We start from the raw sequence: 10842 nt of genomic DNA, 5'->3' as shown, positions 1-10842 counted from the left end.
GGGAATTTAATCACTGAAAGTAAGTAAATGGGAATACTTGCGAGGCAAGATTTTAGGAGAGTTAGTTTCCCAGCAGAAGAGAGGAGCTTTCCTCTCCAGCCTGCAATTCTTTTGATCAGCTTAGTGTACTGGAGAGGAACTCCAAGATACTTGATTGGAAAGTGGCCAAAATTACAACAAAAGAGTTTAGCAAATGTGTTAGCTTCCTCTTCTAAGGTGCCTAAAGTCATCAGGTCGCTTTTGTTGTAATTGACCTTCATTCCAGACAGATTCTCAAAACATGTTAAGAGCCACTTAAAGTGTGCAGCTTTAGTCACATCCTTCTTAATAAAAAGAAGAGTGTCATCTGCATATTGGAGACTAATTATTCCACCTTCAAAAACATTCGTCAAAAGACCTTCAATAAGTCCTTTTTTGGCAGCTTTATTTAGGATTCTAGTAAAGACATCAACCACAAGGTTGAAGAGAAGGGGGGGATCCTCTTGTCTAAGACCTTTCCCTACAGAGAAGTAGCTCCTATTGTCATTATTCAGTCTGATGCAAACAGACCCTCCCCTAGTCATTTTCTTTATCCAGTTTTTACTATTTTCCTTTCAAACTTTTTCATGGCATTTTGTCAACGATCAGTGTGGTTATGAGGGTCCATGCCGATGGGGTCGGCCAAGTCCTTATTCCCACCACACCATGGTCCGTGCGGGTTCTTGTTTACACAAACAATGGGTCACCTATTTGCCACGTCAGTGCCACGCGGCAGCTAGACTCGGCACCATTAGTGCTCATGCTATGCTGAGATAGTTAGGTTCCACATGATAATGACTTGAGCCCCAGGAGCAAGGAGTAGTGTTTGACCCTTCCTAACGATAGTTCTGAAAACAGGGCATTTTTACCCCAAAATTTCTGTATGGAAGGGGTTATCAATTATCGATGAAATCAAGCCAATTAATTGCATTTCTCTTACTACTCGTGAGCAGGAAAAAGAAAGCTTCTCATAAAAAAGGAGGAAAAAGAAAGGCACTAAAACACTTGATAACGAGCAGCCAGAGTCTGAGACCCGTCCAAACGCTGTCCTTATCCATCCCCCAGCCCTAGTGCAACCGTCCAATTCCGAGCCTCCTCGTCCAGGTCCAGCTCGTGACGAGTTTACCCCCCTGTTCAGACTTCCGCTTGACGCCTTCCAAGCAGGGTTCAAAATTTCGGTGAAATTTCGGCGAAATTTCGGTATTTTTTTCGTTTTCGGTAGTTACCGGGAAGTGGAATTTCGGTAAATTTCGGTAAATTTCGTTTCAAAATTCAAAAATTCAAAAAAAATTGTAAAAAAATATGTAAAAAATATGATAAAAAACTAGGTGTTTTTCTAAGCAAATAGGACTAGAACACACTCAAATCTAAGATCATTTGCTATGCTAAAATTAACATTTGAAACCGTAATTTGAATGACTCGTCATTTCATGTGCAAAAATTTGTTTTCTCCCATCGACTTCAACTAGACTTTGGTTTATCATGATATTGGTGAGGTACCTATTCAATTTCATATGCATACCTACAACTAGGATGATGATCCATCGGCCGGCCCGGGTGGACTATACTCTCATCAGTAGACTAGTAGATCTGGTTTCCTCGTGCTGTCCAATTAGGCTCGTCGTCAATCTTGCTTCGCTTTTGCCTTTTGCATCTGCTTTTATATTATCATCTAGCAGCTCTTTTCTTTTGTATGTAGCGGTGAGATCGAATGAGATGGCAGCTAAAGCCCTCTATCTGCTGTAGTCTATTATTCTTAACCAGGCCCTCGATCTGGCTCTTCTTCTAGCTTTGTAGCCGGTAACTGTGGAGACTTGGGAGTTTTTTTTTGAAGTTGTGGCCATTGCTGATACGTGTTAAATTCCATTGGCAATTCTTCTCCATTGGCAACTGCAGATTAAGTCAGTTGTGGCCTTTGATCTGCCCCCACTTCGTGGAAGAAAGCTTTGCATTGCAATAGTAGGTCGGTGACTGTAACCTTGATTCCAGTGAATTTCCTCCAACGCCATTCCAGTCCCGAGGATAAGAAGAGAAGGTCAAATTCTTGCATCCACAGCATGCATGTGACCAAAATCTTAGGCCACAAGAGAATTGTCACCATCTATAGAGCAGGGAAAAACTTTCCGTTGGAAAACTGCCGGAAAACACACCTTTTCAGAATGCTTTAACAATTCTCTATACAAATTGAATCAAACAAAAAATTCAAACACTGTCATATGAATTGATAACCAATTCAAATCATGTTTGCCCTGGATTTAAAACAACTTTCAATTGGATCAACTAATGTCCCTAAAAATTTATAGGAATATCCGCCATAACAAGAATAATAAAAGTCCAGTTGAGGCCTAAGAGAGAAAATGAAAGTTGTCACATGAAATGACAAGACTTTTAATTGGTAGTTTTTGAAATAATTAAATAACTTTCAAACCATTGCTCAAATGAAAAAGTTCCTGAAACAAAAGTTGTAGATCTCGAAAAACTGAACAAAGTTGGTATTCAAAAGTTTTTCATTTGACCTCGGGAACAGTACGAAAATCACAACGGACATCATTTTCCGGTCGAAATCACCGAAATTTCGGTCGAAATCACCGAAATTTCGTTTTTTGAATTTGAATTCTCTTTTCGTTCGGAATTAGCGAAATTCGGCGAAATTTCGGCCGAAATTTCGTTTCCGGCAAACGGCGGGATTCGCAAAAAAAACGAAAAGGTAAACCCTGCTTCCAAGTCTTCCCTTCCTTCCCTTCCAGTACCTTCTCCCCTCCCTCCCCGCTAAGCAACCCCCAAAGGCCAAAGCTCGCTCTCGCGATCGGAGATCCCGCGATGCAGGCCCCAGCGACCCCCTCCTCCGTCGACCTGCCGCTGGCGGCGGCGCCGCCGCCGGTGAAGGCGCCGACCCCGCGCCCGCCCCCGCCGGCCTCGCTCCAGCCCGAGTCCCCGGGGGTCTTCTTCTCCGCCGCGGCGGCCGCGCTGCCCTTGGGCTCCGCCCACCGCCGCATCGCCATCGCCGTCGACCTCTCCGACGAGTCCGCCTACGCCATACGCTGGGCCGTCGCCAACTACCTCCGCCCCGGGGACGCCGTCGTCCTGCTCCACGTGCGCCCCACCTCCGTGCTCTACGGCGCCGACTGGGGCGCCGTCGACGTCTCCCTCCCCAACCCTAGCGACGGCGGCGCGGAGGACGACGACGACGAGGCCGCCGCGCGCAGGATGGAGGACGACTACGACGCCTTCACGGCCTCCAAGGCCGACGACCTCGCCAGGCCGCTCAAGGACGCGGGCATCCCCTACAAGATCCACATCGTCAAGGACCACGACATGAGGGAGCGCCTCTGCCTCGAGGTCGAGAGGCTCGGCCTCAGCGCGGTCATCATGGGGAGCAAGGGCTTCGGCGCTTCGCGGAGGACCAGCAAGGGGAGGCTCGGTAGCGTCAGCGACTACTGTGTCCACCACTGTGTCTGCCCCGTCGTGGTGGTGCGCTTCCCTGACGAAGGCTCCGCGGAGGATGGGGAGGCTGGTGGCCTGTCGTCAGCGGTGGGTGCGGAGGATGTGCTGCATCCTGTGCCCGAGGAGGATGCCGAGTACCATGATGCTACTGAGGAGCACAAGGGTAACTGATTTAGTACGTTACTTGATTTAATTGTCCTGTATATCGTGCGTGTGTGTTAGTGCCTTGCCTAAATCATCTATAGGAAATGTGCCAAAATTGACTCACAACAATGTAATGTGCACGATAAATTTGCAATGAATTAGTTGGAACTTGCAAACTGTAAGGTTATTCTGCATAGTGCGTACAGCTAAGTATTCACTGCATAGTGAATATTAGAATCGATTGCAGTGAATAGCTTTCAGTCTTTCACACATTACATTCTTCCTCAATATGGACTGTATTTGGTTAGTTACATTTTAGCAGGTCCGCAGTCTACTTTTGCCTGGTAACATAGAATTATTGTGTAACTTCACTGTTTGAGGTTTGCTGGTGCAAGCTAGTATAATGTCAATAAGTTTGGTGGTTATAGGGCTCATTTTGTCGTGTACTCGTGTACAATTTTACATGTAGATTCACAGTACATGCATATCTGTTCTCATTTCTTCATGTTTGTATTACATGGCTGTTCGCGTTGCTTCACATTTTCTATCGATGGATCTAGAATACGGACCATTTAGTATTCTACTTGCCTGTCAATATTTCCTTCGTTTTTCTTTTAAAATAAAATATGGAAGCAATTAATTCTGGAAGTTTAATTTTATTCTCTGTCAGAGAGGCAGTTTATCCTCAGTTAATCAGTACTTTATGTTTATTCTTCACCTTTTAGGACATTTGACTGGAAGCACTAGAATCAGTTTTCATTGGTAGATTTGCCAGATCTCTTTTCAACATGTTTAGGTGTACCATATTAGTTAGTCTACTGAGATCACATGAAGTGTAAACGCTGAAAGAAGTTAGGACATCATTCTCAACATCTTCTTATAGCTTCTTCTACACCAATCATTTCTTGCTATTTGTGTATCTGACCTTGTAGTACAGATTTAAAAGTTCTCTGGCAAACAGAACTAGATGTACTGTCTGCTATATACTAATCCAGAAATTATTATTGTCAGACTGGAAACCTGCCACGTTATTACCCAGCTCAGCCATATGCCCTTCTCCCCTAACTTTGTCAACAAAGGATGTGAGACTGGGTTCTTACCTTGTAGTTATCTGATCTTCTTTCTTGGTCTGCTGTATTTGCCTGACTCTGAGTGCCTTCTGCTGTCTGCAGATCACTGCCTATGCACCAGATTCTGCCTAGCCATTTTTACCTTGATGACCCTACCTAGTATTTTCTTTAGTTCAAGGTGGAGGCAACCACATGTTGCCTTTTGTTTGTCTTGTGCATCCTATCAGTCATTGAACTCAAAATATATCTTGTCAAGAAATACGTATTGCCCTTATCTATTAAGTGAGCTATAATAAGCCTACCCTACAGCTTCTGGTGCTATGCTCATTCTCCTGCTATCTATGCCTTGAAATGAAACCAAGGCATTGTTTGTCTCCTACCATTGTCAATGAAATCTCTTAATATTGGATACTACAGTTTCCAGTAAATAGAATTAGCTGTAATAATGTCTGTCGTACAACCTGGAGGTTTGTTTATGTTATAGAAAATGCATATCCCATTGAAGGCAATTCTAATATGTTGTGATCAATCTGATCTTCTTTCTTGGTCTCCTGTATAAGCATGAGTATGAATGCCCCTTGCAGTCTGCAGATCACAGCCAACTAAGTGCCAGCTTTCATGCCCATATATTCCAGGATGCACGCACTTGGTTTTCCTCTGATCTGAGATGGATGCAACTGGGCACCACAGCAACTGACCACAAAATGATGCCTTTTTGTTTGGCTTGTGCAACTAATCAATCATTTGACTCAAAAATGTCTTGTTTAAAGGAATTTGTCTTCCCCTTACCCGTTAAGTAGGCTGTAAGCCTACCTATAGTATCTGAAGCTATGCTAACTCACCTGCTCCCCTGATATAGGTCTACAGCTCATGCCCGAATGGGCTCCCCTGTTTGGCTTTGGCTTCAGCTGAAATGGGGATAAGGGATAGCTTGCAGAGTATCAAATCTGCTTGGCAAGTTTTTAGGAATGAACTGGTTGACAAACATGCAGCAGACCTTTTCTTTTACTTTTTTATTGTGCTCTGCTATGCAATTTAGCCAGTTACAATCTGTACTAACTCAACTCAGAGTTTCTTTTTATGGCTCCAAAGGAGATGTTTTCAGTTAACTTCTATATTGAAAAGTAGATTGAAAATAAGGTATTTTTAAAAGCTAACTATACCAAATGGATTCTCAACAGCATGACTTGGGAAAATGACACTTAAAAAAGTTTACGATAATGGTCTGAGTTACTATTCAATTGGCATAGCGTGTACTTCAACACATGCTCTGCTTGGGTGGTTTTGTTTTACAGAAATAGTCGTGTCATGTCATTTAGTATTTGTGATTATCTGACTAGTAGTATATAGTAGAAAACCTCCTTCAATGAGAAGTATGTTCTGTGCCTTCGAGAAAAAAAGAGAGAGATGTATGTTCTGTGTTCTTTGTGTTTCATTAATAGCTTTATGGGCTAATTGAAGTGTGAATCCATATTGCTATTCAAAATGAAGTAGTTTATGCCTGTAGCTACCTGTAGCTTAGATGAGTTACTGCCTGGAAACTTAAAACTATTAAGAATTTTCTTGGTTTGAACTTGCCTGCTTCGTTATTAGTGATTTAGTAGTGATCTTTATGGTGTGTTCAATGACGAAATTATTTGCAAATATCATGTCATTGTACTGAGTGCTTAATTATGCTTATGCTTTGAATTGACGTTTCTGCAGATACTTGACCGTGTCGATGAATTGTGAAGTGAAGTGCACTTGGATCCAGGTTAGCACTGAACAAAGGAAAATCTCCATATGGTCTCTATCATTTCTGTTTGATAGTTTTCAATTTTCTAAAGAGTAGTTCCTATTCTTGTTGGGTCTGAAGTTCTTTCTTTCTGTGAAAGCACCAATGCTGCACATTTCTTTTGTGTATGCTGCACTAAAATATTACATCCTGTATTTCATTCTATTTTCAACTTAAATGTGATAGAAACTATTATATCTTTTTTTTGGCTTGAGGTGATGTAGGTAGAGGCGCAGGGCCGCAGGCTAAATTATGCAGTTTAAATGAAGTATCTACTTTAACTTGGATAGCTAACAATTGTGGCTCTGGGCAGCTTGATTGATCTAAGCTACAACGAGCAAACTTGGATACCAGCGCAAATGTTATATTCATATATGCCAAACTTGTTACGTAGAGTTGAGAGTCAGCCTTGACCATCATCGTGTCATTTGATGAGAGTTTCAGTGTAATGATGGTTCTATAGCACTAGCATCCCATTCCCAGCCTCCAACCTATCCCTGGTTATTTGTGGTAGTTACCCGAAACTTTTGGGTGATTTCAGAACCACCAAAGCTCCTGCTTGCCATATGTTTCATGCTTGTTGAAATAACTTCCTTCAATTTTTTTCCTGTCTCTAATTCTTGTCCTTTCCTTCCACAGCAGGTAAAGGTTCTACTGTTGGCTGGGTGCTAGCTGGGAAGTGCATGTGGTGTTGAACTTTCATTGCCCATGTCTATGTCTATCTGTGCTCTGGCGTTGTTTGTATCTTCAGTTGCCTTCTTTCACGTAACTTGTTTGACTATTTGACTGCCTGGTGATTTTTTGTGGTTGAAAACCTTTGTACTTTCTTCACATTTCACTTCCTGTTTCTGATGAAAGTCAGAGCTTAACCATTTCTATAGAATCAACTAGTCATCACTGCACCTTTTTTTTTGCCTTTTTGCTCTGCTTTATTCGAGTTGAAAGTAGATCCGGTAGATTTCGTGAATCATTTGATTTGCTCGTGCCGACATCATGCCCCTGATGAGATTTCTCTTAATTTTCAAAATGTACGTCACATAATGTTAGATATTTCTCTACTAGAGCCGGGTTAGTTGTACTATGTTCTCCAATCCTTTTCCTGCCGTGATAGGATTTGTCTGCTATTAGGACCTAAGCTACGCCACGGAATCTTCTCTTATTCAGATTACCTTTCATGCACATGGAAAACTGTGGCAGGACCCATCTAGAGTGGATTTTATGCTTTCCTCGTCGCCATGATGAAAAAGGAAGTTAGTGGTTTTTTAAAGTCTGGCTGGTTTGGACTTTTTTGGTCCGTATAAGTGGTGTCCAATTTTTTGAAACATGTTCTACTTTGGATGTGATGCCACTGCATTTTGCCCTCCGTGTCACTTGTCAGAGTGAGGAACTGAGGATCCTACCAAATCGCATGCATGGCTTACCCCAAGCCCAACGGATGATGCCCATATGTGAGAAACTGTCCGGTTCCTGAAGTGTCTTGAACAGGGGATTTCTTGTTGCTCTTTGGTAGCCTGTCGGTTCTTTTGTACGGTTCACCCGCTGATCCAACCGGTTACACGCACGGGATTGGGAAAAAAAAACTTGTTGCAAGATGCTCGTTTTCCAGTTCAGCTTGTCACGAACCTTTCGTGACAAGATGATCGGTCTCGCTCCGCACTACCCTTTTTAGCCGTTTTTTTCCTTTCATTTGGGCCACCTGCCGTGTATTGACTAATCATCATCATAATCAGCGCACGTTGCCAGCATGCGGCATGGGCCCCCTTTTTTGTTAGGCAGTAGTATTTGGGACGCATCACGTACCTCACTCTATTTTATGTAGTCATTCTGTTCCGCTGGCTGTTTCTCTAGTCAACTAATAATATTTTTCTCTCACATCAAATCAGCACTAGCCACCAATCAATTAGCAGTAATTTTCTCTCACAACAAATCAGCCACTGTAGTCAGCAGAAGAGTAGTATCGACTCTGTAAGACACCGATTAAAAAAAAAAGACTGCAAGACACAATCCCTGGTTGAGCAGTGCTGCTGCTAGTTTTTTTTTAAAAAAACCCTCACTCCATGTGCTTTTGTACTCGCTCGTCGTTTTCAATTCTTGGACCAATCACGGACCAAATATGACCTCATTCTTTTTTCGTCACTGCATTTCTTCTCCAGTCCCAAGGACAATTCCAAACGACTGCCCCGCGTTGCCCGTGTTTTTTCCCCCATTGCATTATACCGCGCGGGGTGGGTTGTTACGATCTCTGAGGCTGAGCTCACTGGCGACGCCGTGGCAGAAGATCAGTCACCAGTTTAAAGCTGATCAGCAATGACAGGGTTCTGTGTCGTCGTCTTGTGGCCGGCGGGTTGCGAATTGGGACGCAGAGGCGTGATTGAACCATCTCCTTGCCTTTTCTAGATCTGGTGGTGGTTGGACTGATCGGTCATCGGGTCCGCTAGATGTTGGCTTGGGAAATGTTTATGCAGCTTGTCTTTGGATACGAAAATGATCCTCGTTTTCAGGGAGAGGTGGTGCGTGCGAAATGCCGAAATGGTATTTTGATTAGAATGTCACATCCAATCCAACTACGGGCAAGAAAAATGCGATTCTCATCTGACATCTGAGAGATTACTCACGCTTGTCCTACTAGACAATCACCCACAGAAGAAGTTTCATGCTCCGACAGATGAGCCGAGAGACACTGCTCGCTTGTCGCCCACTGACCAAGTTCTACTTTTCGCCAAGTTCGTATGGAAAGGACGCCATCATTGAACCCCAGTTGTCTTTCCATATCAGCACAGCAGATGCGTACTTCACACTGATCATTCACTGGAACATGACCGCATGAGAGTGCAACGCTGGTTCTGGTAACAGCTAAAAGCTACCGTATGGGCGATTTGGCTAACTCCAAACGATATTACTTTAAACTGTGTGCGACTTTCTTCGTCTCTGCAGATGTTGTTCAGAGGAACATATTGAATCTGGTTTTAGGCGCTGCTGCAAGAAGAAGAGGAAAAGCCGCCGGTGTTAGAGGGGTGTCGCGCACTCGAGTGCCTTGCCATGAAAGTCTTCGCGTCGAATGGATGGCTATTTAGTAATTGGATTGTTTATGTTTAAGCACGTTTTAGTCTCTCTTTTTTTATTACTCGGTTTCATTATGCGTTGTACGATGTTGTTGTGTTTTCGAACAGTTATATGTATCAATCGATACAGAGGCTGAAATATGCTTAATATATTCTCTAATTAAAAAATGTGTTCCTCACACCGTTTGCTGCCTGCTAATATGATGCGCATGTGCTCGGTCGATGCGACATTCCGCTGGCACTACCTACCTACCGCTCAAACATTTTCTTTTCTCGAACTACGCATGCATTAAACCACTCGACATTCATGTGCGCTATATATGGCCTGTACCTCCATCGCTTCTACTCAACCTCGGCTATATGTTTAGATTCGTAAAATGATGGTAAAAAATCACATCTGATATCGTAGTACACTGTAACACTTTTCGTTTATTTGTAGTAGTTGTTGTCCTATCGTGACCTAACTAGGCTCAAAAGATTCGTCTCGTCGTGTACATCAAAACTATGTAATTAGTTTTTTTATTTACTTACATTTAATACTCCATGCCTGAGGAAAAAATTTGATGTGACAGATGAATAATAAAGTTGGGAGAGAGAAATTTTGAATCTAAACACAGCCCTCCAGGGTTCCACTCATGTACAGTGTACACTGCCTGTCCCTGCGAGAAGCAAGAGCAGGGACGACATCGTACAGTGTACCCAAAGACCACCGACTGAGGATCTGATGGTGATAATGATCTGTCCAGTTGCCAACAGACTCCAGATCCAAATTAACAACTCTGGTTGCTCGCGTCTCTGCATCGCACAGTATAATCGTGGCCAAGAACTGCAGCCGCCCAAATGACCAGATCAGAAATTTTCACCCAAAAATTTTCACCTCTTCTTTGAACACATGTATGAAGCACTAAATGTAATTAAATAACAAAACTAATTACACAGTTTGGATGTACACGACGAGACGAATCTTTGAAGCCTAATTAGTGCATGATTAGCCATAAGTGCTACAGTAACCCACATGTGCTAATGATGCGGTCAAATGTCTCAAAAGATTCGTCTCGCGGTTTCCAAGTGAGTTCTGAAATTAAATTTTTAATTAGTATTCGAAAAACCCTCCCGACATCTGGTCAAACCTTCGATTTGACATCCAAAATTTTTTGCTTCTGCAACTAAACGGCCCCTCAGATATCGAAACCTCAAGAAACTTGCAAAGGAAGAAGAAACTTGGCGGCAGCGGAGGAAAGCGACTCGATCCTCCTGTTGGCCGTCCCATTTCGTCTGGGTTGAAAATGACAAGCGCAACGCAGGGAGGAGCTGCCGTAGTCGTTGGTCT

General features: G+C 43.1%; 1 protein-coding gene across 4 annotated transcripts; it reads left to right on the top strand.

The window, feature by feature from the left end:
- Window positions 1-1108: 1108 nt before the first annotated feature.
- On the top strand, window positions 1109-7354 carry LOC120690907 (universal stress protein PHOS34-like). 4 transcript variants are annotated; one of them, XR_005682013.1, is made up of 4 exons: window positions 1109-1171; window positions 2736-3637; window positions 6381-6429; window positions 7093-7354. XR_005682013.1 is itself a non-coding variant. In XM_039973813.1 (3 exons), the coding sequence occupies exons 1-2, from the start codon at window positions 2839-2841 to the stop codon at window positions 6386-6388; spliced, it is 795 nt and encodes a 264-aa protein (XP_039829747.1). In that variant the 5' UTR covers window positions 2736-2838; the 3' UTR covers window positions 6389-6429; window positions 7093-7354. The 4 variants fall into 4 exon arrangements, 2 of the variants coding, with proteins under 2 accessions (XP_039829747.1, XP_039829735.1); XR_005682011.1 differs by having other exon boundaries at window positions 1111-1171; window positions 7090-7354; XM_039973813.1 differs by lacking the exon at window positions 1109-1171 and having other exon boundaries at window positions 2736-3625.
- The last annotated feature ends 3488 nt before the right edge of the window (window positions 7355-10842 follow it).

The sequence above is a fragment of the Panicum virgatum genome, chromosome 2K (assembly GCF_016808335.1).
Source record: "Panicum virgatum strain AP13 chromosome 2K, P.virgatum_v5, whole genome shotgun sequence".
Lineage (NCBI taxonomy): Eukaryota > Viridiplantae > Streptophyta > Magnoliopsida > Poales > Poaceae > Panicum > Panicum virgatum.
Note: the sequence above shows the minus strand (reverse complement) of the source record. Positions and strands in the feature narration are given on the sequence as shown.